General features: G+C 39.0%; 1 protein-coding gene across 1 annotated transcript; it reads right to left on the bottom strand.

The window, feature by feature from the left end:
• Positions 1-735: 735 nt before the first annotated feature.
• lpcat2 (lysophosphatidylcholine acyltransferase 2) lies at positions 736-20,088 on the bottom strand. The gene is made up of 14 exons (XM_061745935.1): positions 19,824-20,088; positions 19,270-19,412; positions 14,246-14,463; positions 11,440-11,552; positions 11,206-11,266; positions 10,544-10,602; positions 10,404-10,438; positions 9,346-9,400; positions 9,111-9,193; positions 8,061-8,186; positions 7,823-7,976; positions 5,149-5,247; positions 3,750-3,891; positions 736-1,878 (listed from the first exon to the last, which is right to left on the bottom strand). The coding sequence occupies exons 1-14, from the start codon at positions 19,932-19,934 to the stop codon at positions 1,700-1,702; spliced, it is 1,578 nt and encodes a 525-aa protein (XP_061601919.1). The 5' UTR covers positions 19,935-20,088; the 3' UTR covers positions 736-1,699.
• Positions 20,089-22,875: the final 2,787 nt, after the last annotated feature.

Raw genomic sequence — 22,875 nt, 5'->3', positions numbered from 1 at the left:
CCATTTTAAGAATGAGATGTATTGTATACCTGCTGTACTCTACTGCCCTTACTTTTTAACAACTTGCACTTTTTATTATTTTATCTCTTTTCTTATCATTTTATTTGTTATTTACTGTTTAATTATGTCTTGCCGCTTTTAATGTTGATGTAAAGCACTTTGAATTACCTTGTGTTGAATTGTGCTATACAAATAAATTTGCCTTGCCTATGTTTCCTGCAATCACTTTTGCCTGCTGTCTGGGGGCAAATATGTTAAAAGGAACCACTTTCATTTTATATATTGATTCCACTTAATAAGCTAAACAGAAGAAATTTCATACCCAAATAATACTCTTAATTATTATTATTTTTAAATGGGTCAATTTGGCCTGCAACATAACAGGAGGGTTAAAGATCAAATTGTTTTGAATGAAATCAAATTGAGATAAAATAAAATATCTTACACACTAACATTCTTGACTGCACATATGAAAATAAGCTCATGCGTTCCCTTAATCGTAAATCCTATTTTAACTTAAACTTGCCCCCAACGCTTGAAAACAGATGACAAGAAGGTCGGCAGACTCTCCCAGGAAGGAACAGTGCAGGACTGTCGCAGGTAACTGCTGGCACCTGGTGGCGGCTCGAGAGCAGCAGCACGTTCACCTGCACCGGCTCCCAATCATTAACAAAGTCTGAAAAAGTCATTACAAGTTTCTTAAGTGATAAATGCAGAAAAAAACAGAACACAAGCGAGGGAAGAGTATTTATTGTATTCTTGTTTTATTTTAAAAAAGCAGACTTTGCAGTGTTAACAAGAAAAAAAAAAGAGAAAAATCCACATTATGCGCTCTGCTAAATAAATAACAATGCCTCTTGTTAATCTCAAAGCATATTTTGCTGGGATATGTGGCTGTGAAGACGCGCTGTTGCCTTTTTGCTCACAAATTGGCCTATTTTCTGCGGCTGATATTCTTTAGTCAACTTAAAGCCGAACAGACGCAGTGCTGTCTCAGCAACAACATTCTTCTGTAGAAATGCAAATAGATACACATGCAGAGCAAACCTCTGGCTAATTATGCACCAGTTTTACAAGGTCTGTGTCCCTGAGCGCTGGAAAAAAGTGTAATGCACAGCATCTATGCTCGTTGTTAACATAACTTCAATACAGAATACATCTCTTGATTTGCCAGACTAGAAAGAAATTGCTAAAGCTTACTGAACGCTAATTAAACTGCAATGCAGAGGCTCCTCGCTTAATTAAAAAAAAAAAAAAAAAATGTTAGTTAGGCAGTTTTTCCTCTCATTTAAAGAAAAAACATAAAGACAAAAGGCTAAAGAACATGAGGATGTATTCATCTCAGTGCACGAACGGGGAAAGTCCCGAAAAAAAGGTCACAAATGGGGTGTTGAAGTTAACAAGTACATCATCTAAGTTAATTCCAACATTTGCAGGGTTTATGCAGCTACTTTAAACATTTAAATTGACATAATTTGATCCTATCACATTTCTTTTTTTTTCTAGTCCCTGGCAACTTGGGGAATTTCTCATTAAAATCTCTATAAGGCACTAATATTGAAAACAAAAGAAGTCTACCATCCTAAAGAAACAAACTCGACTTGAACTTTCTAATTCTGCTCCAGCGAGGCGGCAGCTGGGATCCCTGTGTTTTTTCCTGACGGAGCTTCGGAGTAAAAGGTCACATTTATTCTCATTTTCAGTCGTCTTTTTTGTCAGATGTGCTGTCTTCATCGTTTTCCCCTGGATCGTTGTGACCGGTCAGCTCCAGATCCCCGGGGTCGGCCTCCTGGATGGCCTGGTACCGCTGGAGCTCCAGGTAGGTGGTGAAGAGCTTGGCGTACTCTGGGTGGGTGGTGGCAAAAGCTTGAAATTCACCTAATGAATCACAAGCAGAGACAAAGATAAAACCCAGAAAATAAATAAAAGATTGAGATCATTTTTCAGGTCAAGGTACAGTATCTGTCGCAGTAAAAATGATATTGATTGCACATATTTCTCACTTCGATGGTGTAAAAAAGAATTTAAAGGGAACATATTACCCAAAAACAATACATTTTTTGTGCATGAGAACATACTGTAAGTGAGGCTATTTTAACCCTTGTGCTTCTATCCTTCTTTCCTCCTGCCATGCTCTCTCCTTCCTTTCCTCTTTTCCTAATTTTTTACCCTCCTTTACTCATTTTTCTTCCTACCTCCCTTTCATCATTCGTTCCTTTATTACCTTCTTTGCTTTTCCTTCCTTTTTTCCTTATTTTCTCCATTCCTTCCTTCTTCCCTCCCTTCCTTCTTTCCTTTTCTCCATTCCGTCCTCCTTTCTTTCCTTTTCTCCCTTCTTTACTTCCTTCCTTCCATCTTTTCTCCCTTCCTTACTCCCTTTCCTACTTCCTTCCTTCTTTCCTTCTTTTCTCCTTTCTTTCTTACTTCCTTCTTTCCTTCCATCTTTTCTCCCTTTTTTCTTTTGTGTAAATTCTTTGTAATTTTCCTTTAATTTCTATCATCTATAGATTTCTAACTGCTCATTTGTATATTTTGTTTTTATAAGTTTGATATTAAATTTTATGCCAACTATAGTTGGAGGCACCTGATAAGCCCTTTGAGTTTTCGCCTCTTCCTGTACTTTAAATTTGTAAAGTTGGTACTTTTATGTGTGTAATGTTTAACTGTGCAAATAGATAAATCTAAAAAAATCTAAATTGCTTCCTTCATTCCCTCTTTTCTCCCTACACCCTCCCTTGACCGAAAGACAACACAAGGGTTAAGTGATCACCAAGTCAAACACTCCAACATTAAACAATTATTCATTCTTTTAGAGGGGTCACCAATGTTATTGAGTGAGCTGTTCAGAGAAATTTGTGACATCATAGATTATTTCATCGATTATCCAGCTTCCTCATCTTTATCTCTACTCAGCTTCATTTGCTGCATCTTTGAAGTGGACATGGCAAAGCCTCAAAGATCTCCCCCCATGTATAGTTGCAATAATCAAGGTGTCAAGTTTTAAAAGGAGACTGAAGCAGCTGTGGTTCAGAAGGAAGTCACGATCGGTCCTAGGTATATATTGTGATTATTGTGCAAATTGTAAGTATATTATAAATGTAATAGTAAATATATTCTAAATTACTGTAGGCTATGAGTGTATATATAGTATAGTAGTATAAGTATATTATAATGTATGAGTATATTATGATATGTAGTATATTTATACTACTATGAATAGAGGTATGGGTATATTATAAATTATAAAGTCGTTGCAAACTATTTTGCTCAAAAGTGGATACAGATCTGGTGATAGTAGCAAATATTGTTACTTAAGATGTGGATGGTTGGATACTTAATCTTTTATTTTTGTTTCAATTTATTATTTCAGGAATTCTAATGAATGTTTTTCACCCTTTTTGAGTTTTATTATTGTAATCTTTTGTATGTCTATGTGTGGACCCCAGGAAGAATAGTCTTCCCATGGTGAAGACTAATGGGGATCCTTTTTAAATAAACAAATAAATAAATAAAAGAGATGCACTCTGCTAAAGAGGGGATGGGAGAAGAGGACTCCTCCTCCTAAAAGTGTCTGCTATAAACAGTGGTGTGAATACATGGTTGACAATGGAGCTTTTGTCCTACGTCAGGCATTTCAGCGACACCTCGGGCAGTAATGTTAACTTAAAAAAAGGGCATGATACGTCTCCATTAAAACACTGAAATGTGGCTTCTCTTTAGACCTCGGGCCGGAGGGAGGATCAACTCACTGAAGGTGATGAAACCGGAGCCATCAGCATCAATCTCCTTGAAGAGCTTAACCATGTTCAGATCGGACACACCCAGAGCCGAGCGCAGCAGAGCGGTGAACTCATCGTGGGTGATTTTCTCATCTTCATCTGTGTCAAACAGCTGCAAAGAAAAACAACGAGCGCAATCATTTCTTTTAATTATTTTTAATTAGGATGGAGCAGTAGACATAAAATGTGGTTGGTTAACGTCTGATAATTTAGCCAAACAAGAATGATCTAACAGCTGCCTTCGCATAAACACCAGCTCTTTGCCCAGAACTACGTCTGACCTTACGGCCAGCAAACAGACACACTTTGTTAACTTGACATTATCCATGGCTCAGTGAATGCTGCCTCTGTTCTTCCTACAGTAGCGCTACTACTGACAACAGACACGGGGATGGCAGCTGAATTTTTGCATTTGTTTTTACATTTTTACATTTCCTGTTCATCTTTTGTATACACATCAGCATCACACAGTTATAAAACTTGCGTGGTTGTAAGCAGTACTCGAGTTGTAAAAAAAAAATCAGGGGGGATGGTGGATTTTATCATATGGGGACAGATAATTTGTGCTGATTACAAATAATATAATATATTACAAATTATAGCACTGACCAAAACAGCTGCAGAAATACTGCAGGAAGGTTTAAATATCCACTGGGCTTACATCAAATACACCAAAACACAACAATAAAAAACGGTTTTCTGAACAAATCAATATGACTCTGTCCTTCACAGGATAAGTAAAATGGATCACTGCAAAAACTCAAAATCTTAACAAGAATATTTGTCTTATTTCTAGTTAAAATGTCTCATTTTAGTAAAAAAAATCTCATTACACTTAAAACAAGACTCATCACTGGAAAAAACAACAATTTTCACCTGTTTCAAGTATATTTTCACTTAAAATTAGCAGACAAATCTGCCAGTGGAACAAGATTTTTTTGCTGGAATAAGAAGATAAATCTTGTTCCACTGGCAGATTTTTCTACTTATTTCAAGTGAAAATTGTCAAATAAGTTATTTTTCTGGTGATGACTCTAAATGTTGAAATAGCAGTAATACCATATTCATTGATGAAATGACATAAGGGATGGAAAGGGGGGATGGCAGTTTTACAGGGGGGATGATTTTGACCGTTTTTATTTCAGAGGGGATGATTTTGACCATTTTTATTTCAGGGGGGGGATTCCATCCCCCCTCATCCCCCCTCAACTCAAGTACTGGTTGTAAGTCACTTTGGATAAAAGCGCCTGCTAATGCAAAGTAATGGATACCAATAGTACTTATATGCAATGTTTACTACAGTACAGTCCTGGATAACCCTCAGTCCCCAGCACAAGTACATCAGTGGCTTTATAGTTAACCATCCTACCTTGAACGCCAACTGTAGAACATCTTCAGTGTTAGCTGGTCGGCACAAGATGGTCACGCCGATAACATACTCCCTGAAGTCAATGGTGCCATCTCCATTCTAGGTGGAGTCAAAGACACAAGACAACCCAGATAATCACGACTTTTGATTTAATTTGATATGAATTGAACTGAATCAGTATCGACAAAAACAGAAAACGTCACATGGTTGAGAACGGAAGTGATCGCAGCTTCGTTAGGGATGATGATTAGGATGGTAAAGACTTTCCCAACTATAAGTGAAAAGATCAAGGTAAAGAAACGTAACGTAATGATCCTAAATTGGATTATATATCTAACACATTACCTGCAACATGCGTGAGAATTGATGTACTGGATGGATATATATACAGGACTGTTTCAGAAAATTAGAATATTGTGATAAAGTTCTTTATTTTCTGTAATGAAATTACAAAAACAAAAATGTCATACATTCTGGATTCATTACAAATCAACTGAAATATTGCAAGCCTTTTATTATTTTAATATTGCTGATCATGGCTTACAGCTCAAATAAAAAACTCAAAATATCTCTCAAATAACAAACTCAAATATCCTATCTCAAAAAATTAGAATATTCTGGGAATCTTAATCTTAAACTGAAAACCATAATCAGCAATATTAAAATAATAAAAGGCTTGCAATATTTCAGTTGATTTGTAATGAATCCAGAATGTATGACATTTTTGTAGAAAAATGTAAAAATGTAAAAAAAGTATATATATCCATCCAGTACATCAATTCTCACGCATGTTGCAGGTAATGTATTGGATATATAATCCAATTTAGGATCACATACTGAAATAACACAATTCTGATTTGAAATCAGGTTTCTGTGTCAGATCCAACAGGATAAAAATGAGAGAGGAGTCACATCAAAGAAAAAAAAAAGCTCTTCCAGCCAAGAAATGCGAACAGTGTCAAGTTCAATGTTTCAAAGGGGTCATATTATTGGTCTGCATTGTGAGGCAAAAATAGAACTAGCAAATGAGTTGAGATATTGCTCTGTCTGTGGAAGCCAAGTGCCCTGTTGTTTTAATGCTGCCTGATCTTACAGCAGCATTTGAAACCGTGGACCATGCAGTCCTCCTGTCACGTCTAAGCGATCATGTTTGTATCCACGGCACTGCATTGAAATGGTTTATGACATTCTGATCCAGTATAACCTTCTCCGTCATGGTTGGTGACCTGTCCTCTTCCAGTGCTCCTCTCTCCTGCGGAGTCCCACAAGGGTCTATTCTTGGCCCTATCCTCTTCTCATTGTTTATGTTACCACTTGTTTCAATTATTGCAACACACTTTATGTTGGAGTCTCCCAATCTTCTCTTAGTCGCCTTCAACTTGTCCAAAATGCCACCGCCTGTCTTTTAACCGACACCAACAGACATGTGCACATCAATCCCGTCCTTGACTCCCTCCATTGGCTTCCTGTCATTAATTTTAAAACTTTTGATGATCTTATTAGACTTTGTTGTAATTTATTGTTTTTCACTGTTCTTTCATTGTTTTTGATTGTTCTTACTTAGCTTCCTTTTTATTTATTAACTGCTGTAAAGCACTTTGGTGCACCGAAAGCTAGTTGTAAAGTGTTGTAACAATAAAGTACATTACATTATAACTTGGAAAAAAAGCAATGAAGCATAATCTACGAGGACGATAAAAGATTTCTAATGATTATGATGAAAAAGTCTAACTAAAGGAAATACGTGAGAGTAATACCTTTTCCACATCATCAGTGTGAAAAGAACTCAATATATTGGGACTAAACATTTGTGAAGCCTTAGAAAAACACTGGTCAGTGAAGTTAACTAAAACTCAGTCTGGTGAGTCCAGATTGAAGCTGTTCCAGAGTGAAACAGCATCCGTGTATGAAGACCAGTGTATGATGCGATGCATCAGCCTGTTTGGGAGTCTGTGGAGGCAGCTCCTCATAATTATCCTGATTTTAAAAGTGAAGAAGAGTTATGACAATTTTGATAACAACTTTGGTTTTCAGGAAGCATAAAACCACAAGTCTCTTACAGTTCAATGTCACTGATGCATGTGACGTCTCCACACAACGGTGCAAACCGCTGAGTTTACAATGCTGTTTGTCAGGACAGTTTTTATTTATTTATTTGGTTTTTGTACCAAGAGTTACTGAAAAAAATTATAATACTAACTTCGGTCTTCAATTAGTCATTCAAACTACAGGACTGTCTCAGAAAATTAGAATATTGTGATAAAGTCCTTTTTTTCTGTAATGCAATTAAAAAAACAAAAATGTCATACATTCTGGATTCACTACAAATCAACTGAAATATTACAAGCCTTTTATTATTTTAATATTGCTGATTATGCCTTACAGTTTAAGATTAAGATTCCCAGAATATTCTAATTTTTTGAGATAGGATATTTGAGTTTTCTTAAGCTGTAAGCCATGATCAGCAATATTAAAACAATACAAGGCTTGCAATATTTCAGTTGATTTGTAATGAATCCAGAATGTATGTCATTTTTGTTTTTGTAATTGCATTACAGAAAATCACAATATTATAACTTTCTGAGACAGTCCTGTACTGCTATTTAGTGATCTGAAGTAAGCTGGTTATGTAAAAATGATCAGGGGACAACGTTTTTGATTTGCAGGTCCTCACCCTGTCAAACAGAGCAAACAGCTCCTCCAGCATGGGGTTGACAGGAATCTTCAGAAACTTGGCAAACTCCTCAATGGTTATACGTCCTCCCTTGCAGGTGCTGGCTATGGTTGCAAAGCCCTCGAGCTCCTTCCTCACGTTGTCCCACTTCAAACTAAATATGAAACACAAAACAGAGTCAGTTCCTGTTATTAAACAATATCTTTGTAAGTGATCAACAAACGGAAGATGCTCTTACTTGAGTTTACGGCTTATCTTGGTAAACTCAACCAGGCCAGCCTCCATGGGAAGTGTCAAATCTCCGGCTGAGATCATCAGGCGACAGTCTTCATACGTGTGGTCGGTCACCGGGACTCTCAAAGCCCTGAAAGCAGAACGTTGACTTAGCTGTCAGCTTAAATCAGGGGTCGGCAACCCGTGGTTCCAGAGCCGCATGCGGCTCTTTAGCGCCGCCCTAGTGGCTCCTGGAGCTTTTTTTAAAATGTTTGACCTTTTTTTTTTTTTTTTCTTTTCTTCTTCTTTTTTCCTCTTTTTTACCTTTTTTTCTCCTTTTCTCCTTTTTTTCTTTTTTCTTCTTTTTTTCCCTTTTTTTCTTTTTTCTTCCTTTTTAATCTCGACGTTTCGACTTTTTTCTCGAAATTTCAACTTTTTTCTCGACATTTCGTCTTTTCTCTCAACATTTCGACTTTTTTTTAACATTTCGACTTTTTTCTGGAGATTGTACTTCAACATTAATTTCGACATTTCAACTTTTTTCTCGACATTTCAACTTTTTTCTCGACATTTCAACTTTTTTCTCGACATTTCGACTTTTTCTCGAAGTGCATAATGAAAAAAAATCTTCCCACAGTTATAACTAATATAGATACATGCAGCATGTGTTGCCTTCATTCTAAGACTTTTCATTTTTTGCGGCTCTAGACATATTTGTTTTTTGTGTTTTTGCTCCAATATGGCTCTTTCAACATTTTGGGTTGCCGGCCCCTGGCTTAAATGCTTGTGTGGCGCGAGAGGGAGCAGGTGAGGAAGAACAGCAAAGATCAGGAAGATCAAAGCAGGGCAGTCACAAAACTCGCCTTAACATACTCATAATAACTGTTCACAATTTACTTTACTGCTCGCAGGAATATGCACTTTTACTTTCCTATTGAACTGTATTTCACTGCAGTCTCGAGGGTTACAGTGGAATGTGCAATTCAAAGCAAGGAAGGTGTTTTTTATGGCACTTTTCATCAACTCAACACGCTTTCCATAGGTCATAACAGGCATATCACTGATAAACACCCACTTGGCCATAGCTTCTCGCACTCTGCTGGCAAAAAGAGTGGGGCTTTTCTTCTCCTCCTCTGTGGGGACTTGCGCCGGCAGGAACTGGAGAACAGAACAAACAGAAGAGAAAAGGCTACAAGGAAGCTCGGCAGAAGTTACACTCCTGCACCTCTGCACGAAAGCCAGACATTTTCTCTGAAGGCACTAAAACAAATCAGCGTACAACGTTTCATTTGGACGCACACATCTGTTACCTCTATCTCTACGGTGGTGTAGAGCTGGGAAAGTGTTAGAAGCAGCAGCGTCTTCCTGCACAGAACACAAGTATTATAGTCGACTGCAGATATTCAATCAAAGCTATTGCAAAACAAGCTGTCTGGAAGGTTGTTAAAGTAGTGATCACTGTCGAATACAGTGCCAAGAAGAGTGATGATGCTCCTATTGGGAAAGTACAGCTGTGAATTAATGCGTTTGCACTGGTGAGTAATTTAACCCTTAACTGTATTTCTTCCCATAATCCTTTTTAATTTTCTCCCGTTCAAATCCAATTAATCGTGTCGCGGTGGGGCTGATCTCTGCAATTGGAAGCCTTGTATAATAATTTTTAAAATCTGGGTTATTTTCTTGGAGGATGTCGTTAGTAATTGTTCGTTTTTTTCCCGTACTTATTCCACCAAACACCGAAAGTGTTTTTTTGCTATTTTCGGCCGAACAATTTCGGTTACCGAACATTCGGTGCATCACTAGTCTTCTTATTCCTTAAAACGATTCTCGCTACTAGCCACATGGTCCAGTTCCAACACAATTCTGATTTGGTGAAGATCTGGTTTGATGGTTCACTGCAACATGAAGTATTACTAGATTGAATTGAAAAAAAGAACGAGTCTTAGCTCTACTCAGCTTTACTCGATTGCACACGCCGGTGTTTTGTTTGTTTCCCATTACAATTCAGTACCACCTCAGTGTAGGTGGGGTCGTCGCACCGAGGCGGCCCAAAACCCCGGTGACGTCTCTGTATGCGACAACTCCGTTCGTGTAGAGCGACACATTGGTAACAGAACTATGGAGCACATTGAGGTGATGGTAGGCCTGCTGCTCGGTCTGTGTGCACCCATCATGCCTACGGGCGTGTCTGTGACGACCTGGGGTTGCAGGTCAAGGTCATAATAAAGCTATAGACTCAGCTTTGGCCAGGCACTGTAAAAAAAATGTTTTTAAAAAGCAGCAGAAGCCATGCACACGCTTTCACAAAACATGCAAATGGTCTTGTCCAACAGACAACATCAAACATTCTCTAATAAATCCCACTCACGAGGTGAAACCTTGCCACGTCCATGTCACCGTATCCTAAAACAAAACAAAACATAGATTTATAGACCACCAGAATAAGATGATTATTACCATTAGTAGCCGAGTTTCTGATAATACTACATTACAGTTCCAGGGGCTCACCAGTTTGTTTGGATATCTAATGAGGATCGGCTGGACGGGGACACCTGGGATAAAAGCCCCTGTAGGCGGAGAGGAGAACGCACAACAAGAGACAAAGAAGTGGTGGAATTTACTGTCAGGAAAGAACTGAAGAAGAAGAACAGCTTTGACCCTGTAATGCTGGATGCATATTTATTATTATTCTTATTATTAAAGGGTTTAAACTGTAACATCTGAACCGGTGGTTCACAAATGGATCCAGAAGCTGTGGTACTGTTCAAAAGTGTTAGGCCATGCATAGTGTTGTAATTACGTCAAAGTTTGATCACCTATATTTGTTTTTCAGTCCCTTTAAGATACAGACAGAGACAGACTCTTTATTCTTAATTCATGTAACTGCAAAACATCTGCATGGGACAGACTTCTGCACGAGTCACGACGCTGTTCATCCTTCTCAGGACTGATAGCAGGATGAACCGCGGAACAGTCTTCCAGTTGTGCAGCCTTTTCTGCTCAGTCGAGGAAGTTTAAAGCAACTCTCTGGTCTGCTTTGAGCCGCAGAGAAAAGAGGAACTACTCTATAGGAAAGAGCTGTTTTGTACTTTTATGGTTTATTTTCCTATACTACACAAAAAAACAAATAAACAATCACATTTACATGATATAATATATTTTTTACTTACCTTGTTTAAAAGTGATAAGACACGAGCGATTGGTACACGTTCCCTCTGGAAATATCAGAAGCTGAGGAACAAAGCATTGTCAAGTTTCAATCATTTTTATCAAGTTTACTGATGCTCGGACTATACATTCAGTCACTTTGATGTAAAAGCAAGTCAACACTGTACATGCTCTTTTAGTTGGAGAAAGAGTCATATTTACAGAGAGGTTTCTGTGATCTGTGCTGTTCAACAAACCTGTGGCCAGTGGCCTTCCGACTTGGCCCGACTCTCTATTTCCTGGATTGTATTCTTCCTGGAGTCTGGGTCCTTTCTGGACACCAGCACTGGCTGGAGGCAACGTACAAACCCTGCAGAGAGGGCAGCAAAGCAACATTTACACATACTTAAGGAGGACGCAGGAATTGTTTTTTTCTCGTATCTTTTCCCCCCCGATTACGCCGTGTATGCATGCATGCATGTATGTATGTATGCATATGTATGTATGTATGTATGTATGTATGTATGTATGTATGTATGTATGTATGTATGTATGTATGTATGTATGTATGCATGCATGCATGCATACACACACACACACACACACACACACACACACACACACACACACACACACACACACACACACACATACATACATACATACATACATGCATGCATGCATGCATGCGTGCGTGCATGCATGCATGCGTGCATGTGTGTAGGAATGCATTCATGCATGGATATGGATATGTGTGTATGCATGTATGCGCATATGCGCGTATGTGTGAATGTATGCATGCATGTATGTGTGTATCTACACATCTATGTCGGAATACATCCATGCATGGATATGTGTGTATGTATGTGTGCATGCTTGCATGTATGTACGTATGCATGCATGTGTAAATGTGTGTATGTATGTATGTATGTATGTATGTATGTATGTATGTATGTATGTATGTATGTATGTATGTATGTATGTATGTATGTATGAGAAAGTGAGCAACCCCTCCCCTTCTCACCATCACTGGACTTTTTTTTAATGTGTGTGGCAGAGTGGAGGATTGGGCGTGGTCTGCGGGGGAGCAGCACACAGGTGTGCCTGGTTCTGCTGATTGTGGCACACCTGTGTCCAATCAACCTCTCCACCCTGCCTGGGTTTATAAACAGCAGCTGCATACCAGAAGAGGGGTCTGCTGAATGGAGGAAGCTTGTTGAGAGGCTATGCCCCATTGTGCCATTTTTTTTTTATTTATTTTTTTATTATTTTTTTTTTTTTAGAAATACTGATTTTGCCCTCCGCCTGTATGTGTTTTTTTTTTTACATAAAATAAAAAGCCTTATTTTTTTGGCATTCTACGCTATGCAAGGTTTTTTTTACACCTCATCACCCGGGTCCAGTTTTGCCTTGTCCCCTTGTACTTGTACAATTATAATTTACTGTCTTCACCGAACACATGAAACGTTCACAGTGGTGCAGGAAGACGTAAGTAACCCCTTGGAGTTAATAGCTGGACGAACTTCCTTAGCCAAAGAAGCTCTTTCCTTGGCTACAGAATCCTGTAAAAGCACAGGTACAGACCTGCATATCATGAGACACACCCGGGGAACGTTCAGGGGTCATTGTGGACCGTTCATTACATGTCACATGTCTGGGATAAAGGGCTTTTCTGAAGTCATTCCTCTGCATCTCTCTGGGATTCAGGTCTGGGCTCTGACCAAACCATGGATTGTCCTTGTTCTGAAGCCATTTTGTGGTGGATTTACTTCCCTGCTCAACCCTTGCAAGGCGCTATGGGATAGGCAAGCCCTCTGAGGAGCTGAGGCGCCTTCGCGCTGGCGCCTTGGCGCCTTGCAAGGGTTATGCTCATTGTTCTGCTGCATTCTTTCGACTTCTACTGAGCCTCGGCTGGTCGACAGCGACCTCCACATAATCCTGCAGTATTTGCAAACCGTTACCAAATCTGGGAGCTCTGTGAATTCATCTTTCCCTTGATGAGCACCAGTGGTTCGGTCCCTGAGGGAGCAAAGGAAGCCCAAATGATGATACTCCATCCGCCATACGACTATTTAGGGTTTATATTTTGATGGTAAGCTGTGCCCTTTTTGCATCATACACAGTGTGCCGTATTCTTCCCAAACATTTTTGTCTCATCAATCCATACGACATTTTCCCAGAAGAATTGTAAATTGCTCTTCAGCAAACATTGGTTTTGGACAACAGCTGCCTTCTCCAGAGAATTTGGTGAAGGAATCCTGCCCGTTCAGGGACTTTCACATGGTCGACCCATAAACAGAGGGGTTTTGCCGGTTCCAGGGATGTTGTGAAGCCTTCATCTGATCCCCGTGACGTACTTGCCTGCTTTACATCGCTGAGGTTTCTGCGTCGTGTTTTTGGACTTTTGCACTTCTGGGAAGGGGCGGCTGAGAGAAGCTTCTAGGAAGACTGGCCACAGTACTGAACCTCCTCTATTTATAGATATTTGTTTAACTATGAACTGATGGATGTCTAAACTATTTAAGATGACTTTGTATCATTTTCCATCCTTAAACCGTTCAACCACTCGTGATTGTATACGTTCAGAGATATCCTGTTTAAAAAGGATCGTTCGACTCATGCTTCTTATAAACAGCAAATGTATGTTTGTCTTTTATCCGTGAAAGTGGCTCTAAACCAACAATGCCAACACCGACAAACTCTCCTCATTAATAAGACTCCAGCGGTGCAAACAGACTATTTTTATTACCTTTAAGTATAGTTAATTACTCAATGGCTTCATTTATTTTTTCCACCTTCACATTGTTTGTTTAAAGTGGGCCTTCAATAAAGATATCCAATATTTTTGGTGTGCTTTTGGTGACTATGCAGCTGCTACCGTTGCCAAATTAAAGCCCATTTCCCTTCAGCTCCTAAGCCTGACAAAGTTTCATACCCACCGACTTTCACAATTTCACACACAAGACATTGCAGAGGAAGTTTTTATAATAAGACAAGCTTCCTCGAAACACACACGCCCCAACTTTCCTGTGTTATAACAATGCAAATTAAAAAGCATCTTACTGCCAAAGATGGGCGTGGCCAGGTTCTCCACGCGCGAGACCGTGGAGGGCAGGCCGGCCACGATGCACACTATGCCATCGAAGAAGGTGGAGTGGGGGGCCACGGCCAGGATGGGGGCCTCGCTGCTCTTCACCTGCTTGCCCTTGACTACCACCCTGAAGCCCATGGAGAAGTAGTACGCCCTCCCCAGGAACGCCATTACCCTCCGACACATGAACCTAGTCATGGAAAAAAAAAAAAAATGCTTTCGATTAGTGAATTTAGGAGATTATGGAAAAAATAAAAGGAGTAAAAAGAGCAAATAGGCTTTGAAGGTAGGGCTGGGCGATATGGACCAAAAGTCATATCTCGATATTTTCTAGCTAAATGGCGATACTCGATATATATCGATATTTTTTCTGTGCCATAATTGGGGTTTCCCCCAAAGCATTATAGCATAGCATCTCTGTTAACTTCATTTTTCTGAGGCAAACCCTTGAAAAAACAGTCAGTTTTAATACAAAGCCTCGTGCCAAATGTCACACAGATACCTTTATTAACAGAGGTCTGCACAATATCAAAATGTATAAAACAAATAAAATAAAAATAAACTGCCTGCATATATAGAATAAAAATGCTTCTTGAATAAAATAAAACAAATATCCCTTTCCTGCATAACAATTAAATTAAAATACCCTGTGTAATTAATACAATGTAGACAGTAGCAGGCAGACTTTTCCACTGAAGTTGACAGTTCAGATAACAAATAACAAAACTTTTGTGCAAATCTCAAATAAAACATTCAAGTCAATCTGTCACAAAATAAGCTATATCAAAATCATAAAAAAAAAAAAAAAAAGAATGGATATAAACGATAGTGTCTCGTACCATATCGTGCTTGAAAATATATCGATATATATTAAAATCTCGATATATCGCCCAGCCCTATTTGAAGGCACATAATTCTTTCTGCAGACTTATACATTAAGCTGATAAAGGATTTTTCTTCTGACTTTCTTTAAGATATGACTCTCTTTCTTTAAATGAACTGAATAAAGGCAATGTAGTAATGGGAAGAAGTGCACTGTGTTGCAGGGTTTCCTCTGACTCGAGCATTGCAGCAAATGTTGGCTCCACAAGTTACTTCCTCAAGCTCTAGAGAAAAGGTATGATGTCATCATGCAGAGTTGTTTAGACTTAACAGAACTCTTAAAACTCATTCAGAGGCTGCAAACCCATTTGAAGCACTTTAAATCATGCCCCGCGAAGCTGAGTGCGATGTCACCCTGGGTCGGGTGAAAAAGAAACTCAAATCGAATCACTCGGTCAAGTCAGCGCGGCCGTTATTATATACAGTAGCCTCCCTTTTCGGGCAGCAGCCACAGAGCAGTAAAAGGGGTGCTCGGAACAAATCACTCACGCCAGGGATTTATCGCACGTGACGTACTTCTCCTTTGCTCCAATTCCAAAAGGCTTGAAGCAACATGTTATAGAGCCAGTAAGCTGAGAGCACTTCCATGCACGTCTACAAGTGGGGGTTGACGAGAGATTACCGGCCTAAAACAACACTGATACAGCTCGGACCACAAAACAATGGCTGGAATTTCACGGGAAAGTCGACAAAGTGATTTTGAGTTGGATCAGAAATGCACATTTTCCACAGAGACGACTTCTTTCATTCAATATTAACGATGCAAGTAAGGAATGTGCAGCATTGAGATATACGTCTTTTCCTCCCGTAGCAAAACCCTCAGACATTTTAGAAATACCGAAGACTGCGACAACCTTGGGAACGTGTAAGCCTGACAATGCACACGAAAGGTTTTTTTCTATTGTTTCCGTAATCTCTGAGGTGAATAATATGCAGAAGTGGCTGCAGTCTGGTTAGTGCACAGAGGCTAAACCAGGGGTCGGCAACCCAAAATGTTGAAAGAGCCATATTGGACCAAAAACACAAAAAACGAATATGTCTGGAGCTGCAAAAAATGAAAAGTCTTGTATAAACCTTAGAATGAAGACAAATGGTGAAAGGAGAAATGTCGAAAAAAAAGTCAAAATGTGGAGAAAAAAGTCAATATTTAGAGAAAAAGTCAAAATGTTGAGATTAATGTTGAAGTACAATCTCGAGAAAAAAGTCGAAATGTTGAGAAAAAAGTCGAAATGTTGAGAAAAAAGTCGAAATGTTGAGAAAAAAGCCGAAATGTTGAGATTAAAAAGGAAAGGAAAAAGCAAGAAAAAAAAGAGGAAAAAAAGGAAAAAAAGAAGAAAAAAGAAAAAAAACAAGAAAAGAAAGAACAAAAGGAAAAAAAGAGAAAAAAAGAGAAAATAAAGACAAAGAAAGAGAAAAAAAGGAAGAAAAAAAGAAGAAAAAAGGGAAAAAAGCAAAAAAAAGCAAGAAAGAAAAAAAGGAAAAAAAAGAGAAAAAAAGAGAAAAGAAAGAGAAAGAAAGAGAAAAAAAGGAAGAAAAAAAAGAAGAAAAAGGGGAAAAAAAGGAAAAAAAGGTGAAACATTTTAGAAAAAGCTCCAGGAGCCACTAGGGTGGCGCTAAAGAGCCGCATGCGGCTCTAGAGCCGCAGGTTGCCGACCCCTGGGCTAAACGAACCCACAATCACTAAATATTTGCCATTTATCAGTATTTAAATTAATATATGGATCTCTTAATATTCAAACATTCACCCCTCGGCCATCTATAGCTGCTCATTTAATGTATATTTGGAGTCCCAGCTCTGTTCGGGTGAAAGTCGGGAACATCCTGGACGGTCCATTACCGGTCAGCCTGACGTACATGTTTCTAGACCGCCGGAGGAGGAAGCCCACACAGGCGCAGAGAGAGCATTCAAAACTCTCACGGGAAAGAAATGTGACTGTTTGAAACCAGTAAAAGTGTTGCTGTTGAGCACCGAGCCGCGAGGCTGCCCCGATGCAGCGACACAATCAACCTGCTGCTGGCTGTGCACTCCTTTGCCTTTACTTTTGACCTTTGGCCTCTGTTAGCTTTGTTTCATCGGACATGACTCAGCAGAGCGAGGCTCTTTTGAGTTTGAGTTTGGTCCCACAAACATTCCTCGTCCCACTTTGGCCTAATTTTATCTTCCAGGCTGCGCCAAACGGGCACAGTCCGGAAGATAAATATTTTGTGCTCACAATGGAAAAATGTCCACATCATAAACATGTTTCCCAGGAACTGTGTCATCACGATGCTCTTAGTTACTGGAAAATATTTGGATTTGACCCATTTTATAACAATAGTAACAAAAAAAAAACATATGAACATATCAGATTTCTCAGGCAAACGATGCGTTCAAAGATACGTCCATCGAGGCCGAGATCATCTAGGAGAACCAGTCAGACAATCGACAGTTTCTGAGCAACCAGAAGTATCAGTCAGAGCATTTCTTGATCTCTTATCTGTATGTAAATGTATTAAGAAGAGACTCGCACCGTCATTTCCCCCTGCGCCCCTCTGCTAGCACCACAGATCACTTCCTCTCTGAGAAGCCAGGGGAGCAGAGCTGAGGTAATGCTGGTGGGAGTCAGCTTGTGCAGATATGATCTCGCAAAGCATGACTCAGCAGAAGCGGCTCCGGCGACACATTCTCTCTTCCACATCAGGGACCATCGGTTGGAGAATGTGCTGCTTCTGCTGTGTCTGTTTCACGAAGCTGCGACGCACGCCTCTCCTGTTCCTTCCCGTTTCAGTAAATATCGCCATTTTCATGCTTGAACAGAGTATCTTTTTCTTTTTGTTTCTCTGTTTTAAATGCACTGAACGCAAATAGCTCTTTTTTGGGGCAAAGACGTTTTAAAGGAGACATATTATAAGCTTTCTTTTTCTTTTTTTTTGAAAGAAAAACCTTTAATTGTTTAAATAGTGCACTTTTGCATTGTTTCAAAATAAAATATAAACACAGCTGGTGCAAAACACACAAGATAAGCTTGAGTTCAACCGCCCTGTCCTAATAAGAAAAACACACATGACCTCCTATATGTCTGTCTATAAGCTTTCTTTTTCATAGTTGACTAAGTTTCCTGAGGATGAAATGTCTGTGACATGGTTTGGTCAAAATACAACAGAGAACAAAAAAAGAAGTTCTTTCTGTTATGCATTGACAGTTTTGTTAGTAGGAGCTGGTGTAACACAAGGAAGTGAGCCACCCCGCCCCCTCCCTCTGCAGAGCGCGCCTCTTGTAAACTTATTTTAAAGCTTTGAATGTGCTTTTACTCTGATCTGAGTCAGATCGCCCGGATCCGAATGGACAGATGAGACATTTTTAGAACCAGATCGTCCCAAACGAAAGGGCGGCGTGATACTGGCGTTTCTGTTGGCAGTGAGGCCAGAATATTGAAATAAATGGCCCCGAGCAAAGAACCACGGCCGACCGCTGTGTTTCACAACTCGGACAGAAACATCATTTGCATATGTATGTAAATCAAACCCATATTTTCTCACTCCTCTCTCATTGTATATTACAATCAAAAGGAATCACAAGCACCCAAAACAATAAATTAATCCCATATTTCATACTGTCAGTGGTTTTATTTATTGTAAATGAACAGAAAACCACCTTGAAACACTATTGTGACCTATTAGGAGATATTTATTTACACAGATAATTTACCTTTGGAGCACTATTGAGTATGCTTCTGTATAAAAGAAATGTTAGAGACCTAATGTGAAAGAAAGGTCCCTTCATGGTGATAAAAGCACGTGTGTTTCATAAAATGTCCTTTATTCCAGAGGCTGCTCGAGGATACTGGTGTACTTTTTTCTTACAGATGATCTATTGATGCGTAACACAGCAGTGACGGGGCCATACTGGCCAGTGATGGCTGCGAGTCAATTTATTTGAGCTTCTTTTGAGCAAGATACATGTCTTACGCATTGTAATTATGTTATTTTTCCATTATTCATATTTTTTTAAGTGATTTAAGACTGATATGGATAGGGCCTGCGATGGTTGGGTGTGAACCTATGAGCTACGAGGGACGGGGAGGCTCTGTGGGAGCCTGTGTTGAGATGGGATGGGGTCTGTATCCATAGTTACCGTCTCCAGCCTGTCATTGGCTCCACTGTTCCTTTCAGGGGGTGGTTAAAGGTGATAATGGCAGCCACGGGCCATGTCACCATCAGGACCAGGGACATGAAGACCGCTCGAAGAGGGACCAGGAAGATTCCCAGCAGGACACACTGCAGGAGAAGGAAACATTGACACAGATGTGCACGCCCGGGCTGAAGGGTCAGAGAAACGTCAGCGTCAGCTGCAGCAGGATAACACCTGACCTTTGTGAGAGCAGACGTGTGCACTGTTCTGGAAACCCACATCACTGCACAGCTCTCTAGAGAGCATAAATGCTTTCATTGTGCACAGAGCCGATTGTCCAAGCTGCTGAAGATTATAGGCCGTGGCTATACACACTGTGTGCATGTGTGTGTGCATGTGTGTGTGTGCATGTGTGTGTGTGCATGTGTGCATGTGTGTGTGTGTGTGTGTGTGTGACTGTGGGCAATCTCACACGTCTGAACGAGTGTGAGCGCCCTGTAACTACAAGCATCGACTTCTCTCTGCAAGCCTGCGTTAACAGAAGCCCCAATACTCACTTTGATCAGGGTGGTTTTGCTTATCTTGGTGTCTTGCACGAAGGGGTTGATGACGGCCGGCAGCAGCAGAGACTGCTGCCTCGGCAGAGCGGAGACTCGCTGCGGCGGCATCGCTGTCCGGTCGCTCCCGACGCACAAACAGGGCCAAACCTTATGTTATCATGTCACTTCCTCAACCCGCAGGCCTGTTTGTTCTCATCTGTTCCCGTTTCAAACGACCTACGACGCGCGGCGCACGCAGACGTGCAGGGACGAGCCAGAGCGGAGCCGCGGCGGAGACGCGAGGCCACGCCCCCTGGGTGCTCGAGGCCACGCCCTTATTGGGGCGGGGCTACGTTACCCCGCCCCCTGGTGGGCGGGGCTACGGTGTCCCGTCCTGAAGTTAAACTCCCAGCCTTTGATTGTTTGTTTTTTTATTTGATTTGATTTGATTTGATTTATATTATTTTTTTACATGTAAAAAAACAACACTTCAAGAGAAGTTTAGGAAAACAAAACAACAAAACCAAGAATTTCATCCTAGGAAGAAGTGTAAATTTAATCCTACACTTCACAAATCATTTAACCCGTATTTATAAATACTCACACACTGTACTCACACTGTTAAATAACAGTATTATTATTATTATTATTATTATTATTATTATTATTATTATTATTATTATTATTATTATTATTATTATTATTATTATTATTATTATCATTATTATCATTAATTATCATTGTTATTATTATTATTATTATTATTATTATTATTATTATTATTATTATTATTATTATTATTATTATTATTATTATTATTATTATTATATACTGTAATTATACTCACACACATACCTATACATACATACACATAGTTGAATATTTCTATATATTTGTACACACATGCCCAGATAAATATTTATATAAATATACTTATTTACACTATACTGTCTCTATTAACTACATCTGCTCTATATCTATGTAAATATCCACTTACACACATAATCACACACACACACACACACACACACACATATATATATATATATATATATATATATATATATATATATATATATATATATATATATATATATATATATATATATATATATATATATATATATATATATATATATATATATACATACACATGCATACATACACATATAATTAGCTGCCCATCTTTGTACATAATTATAAACAAATCTACCCATTCCCCCAATAGTGTTATCTGCAGGCCCCTAAAAGCCGCTAAAGCCCTTCCTCTTTGTACCTCGTGAAAATCATGTTTTTATATTTGATTTTGTTATTTGTTTTTATAATTGTATTTGTTTTTCTTTTGAATAACAGTCTTTCGGGAGATGTGATTGTGTTACATATATTGAATTTAAAAAAAAAGTCCCACATACATTGACAAAAGGAGAACAAATTGTGAGTTCCAGGGATTAATGCCAGGCATTACAACGTAATTACAAGTTTTCATAAATGACCACAAGATGGCGTAGTTTCACAACAAATTCTAACCTGTATAAGACTTTACACTTTTTGACGGGGTAGGCATTCAATCAATAAAACATCTTGACTTTTCTTTCTTTCTTTCTTTTAATTTCTGTCAAATTTTACCATAATACATGTACTTTTATCCTACAAGTTATCCTTTACCTATGATTAATCTTTTAAAGTTTTATAACAGTCTCTCCTCTGACTGTTTATCACTGTGTGACCTTTGGGCCTATCCACTTTATATTGCATGTAACACATTTACATAAAAGTAAATGCAGGCAAGGACTATTTATACCCCCAATAGGCCTGCGTTTACTTATTACCTTTAACCACAGTAAAATGTAACAATAAATTCAACCATCATTGTTAATAATTTCAAATTGCAGCACGATCTTGACCCAATACTTCATCACCAGTTATGTCATCTCATTCGTGAGCACAGACTCTAAAGCCGAGATATTGGGAAAAATATTCTAATGGTGTCCAAAGATCAAGAGTAGCCATCTAGCGGTCACTTGCATTTTTTCTCTGATTCTTTCAGTTAATCATTTATAGGTACTGTATGTTCCTAATCAAGTAAAATCCAGTTTGGTAGAAGAATCATTGAATGCAAATATCCTACCTGGAAAACAGGTTGTACTGGAGATGCAACAGTGATGCTGTCTACAAAAAGGGACAGAGAAGATTGTACTTCTTGAGGAAGCTTAGTGTATACGGCAAGGTGTTGCATATCTCTAACATTTGTACAGACTCACATCCGACACTTTAAAAACCCCATATTGTACATTTCTGTCTATACTGTTTATTTCTGTACATACATTTTATCTGTCATCTGTCATCCTACGTCACTTTTTGTAAAGATTCATATCCGGCACTTTTTAATCCTCATATTGTACATTTCTGTTTATTCCTGTTATACATTTTACTTTATTCTATCTCTCAGTTTATCTCCATATATATTTGTTTGCTTTATATTTTTATTTTTTATTTTTATTTTTTATTTTACTCTATTGCACCAATCACCACAACAAATTCCTTATGTGTGTTGACAAACTTGGCAATAAACCCCCTTTCTGATTCTGATTCTGATTTCTGATTTTGATCTCTTATAAGTCTGCGTTAGAGAGTCATCGGAGAGTGATCTGTTGGGGTAGCAGCATCAGAGCCAGTGACTTAAAAAAAACAGACAAACTGATAATGAAAGCTGGCTCTGTTCTGGTGCCTGATTGTGCAGAGATGGATACTTTAAAAACTGAAAAAGACAATAGACAACGCTGAGTATCCTCTTCACAACACAGTGATTCAGCATCAGAGAGTGTCTGCAGTCAGATGTTTTTTCAGTTCTGCTGCAATACAGATCGCTACCTGAGATCCTCGAGCCAACAGCAGTATCATCACACTGAAATGATGTAAAGAGCAGTAATTCTCTTTTTGAGCCCTTTTCTTCAATAGTCAGGTCTCTCCTCTCGCGTTGACCAGTGGAGCTCTACTTACTTTAGTGTTCAGCATTAACAGCAGATGTTGAAACGTCTTCCTAGATATCATGTATGGTGTATATTTCACC

Source organism: Cololabis saira, chromosome 2 (genome assembly GCF_033807715.1).
Source record: "Cololabis saira isolate AMF1-May2022 chromosome 2, fColSai1.1, whole genome shotgun sequence".
Taxonomy (NCBI): domain Eukaryota; kingdom Metazoa; phylum Chordata; class Actinopteri; order Beloniformes; family Belonidae; genus Cololabis; species Cololabis saira.
Note: the sequence above shows the minus strand (reverse complement) of the source record. Positions and strands in the feature narration are given on the sequence as shown.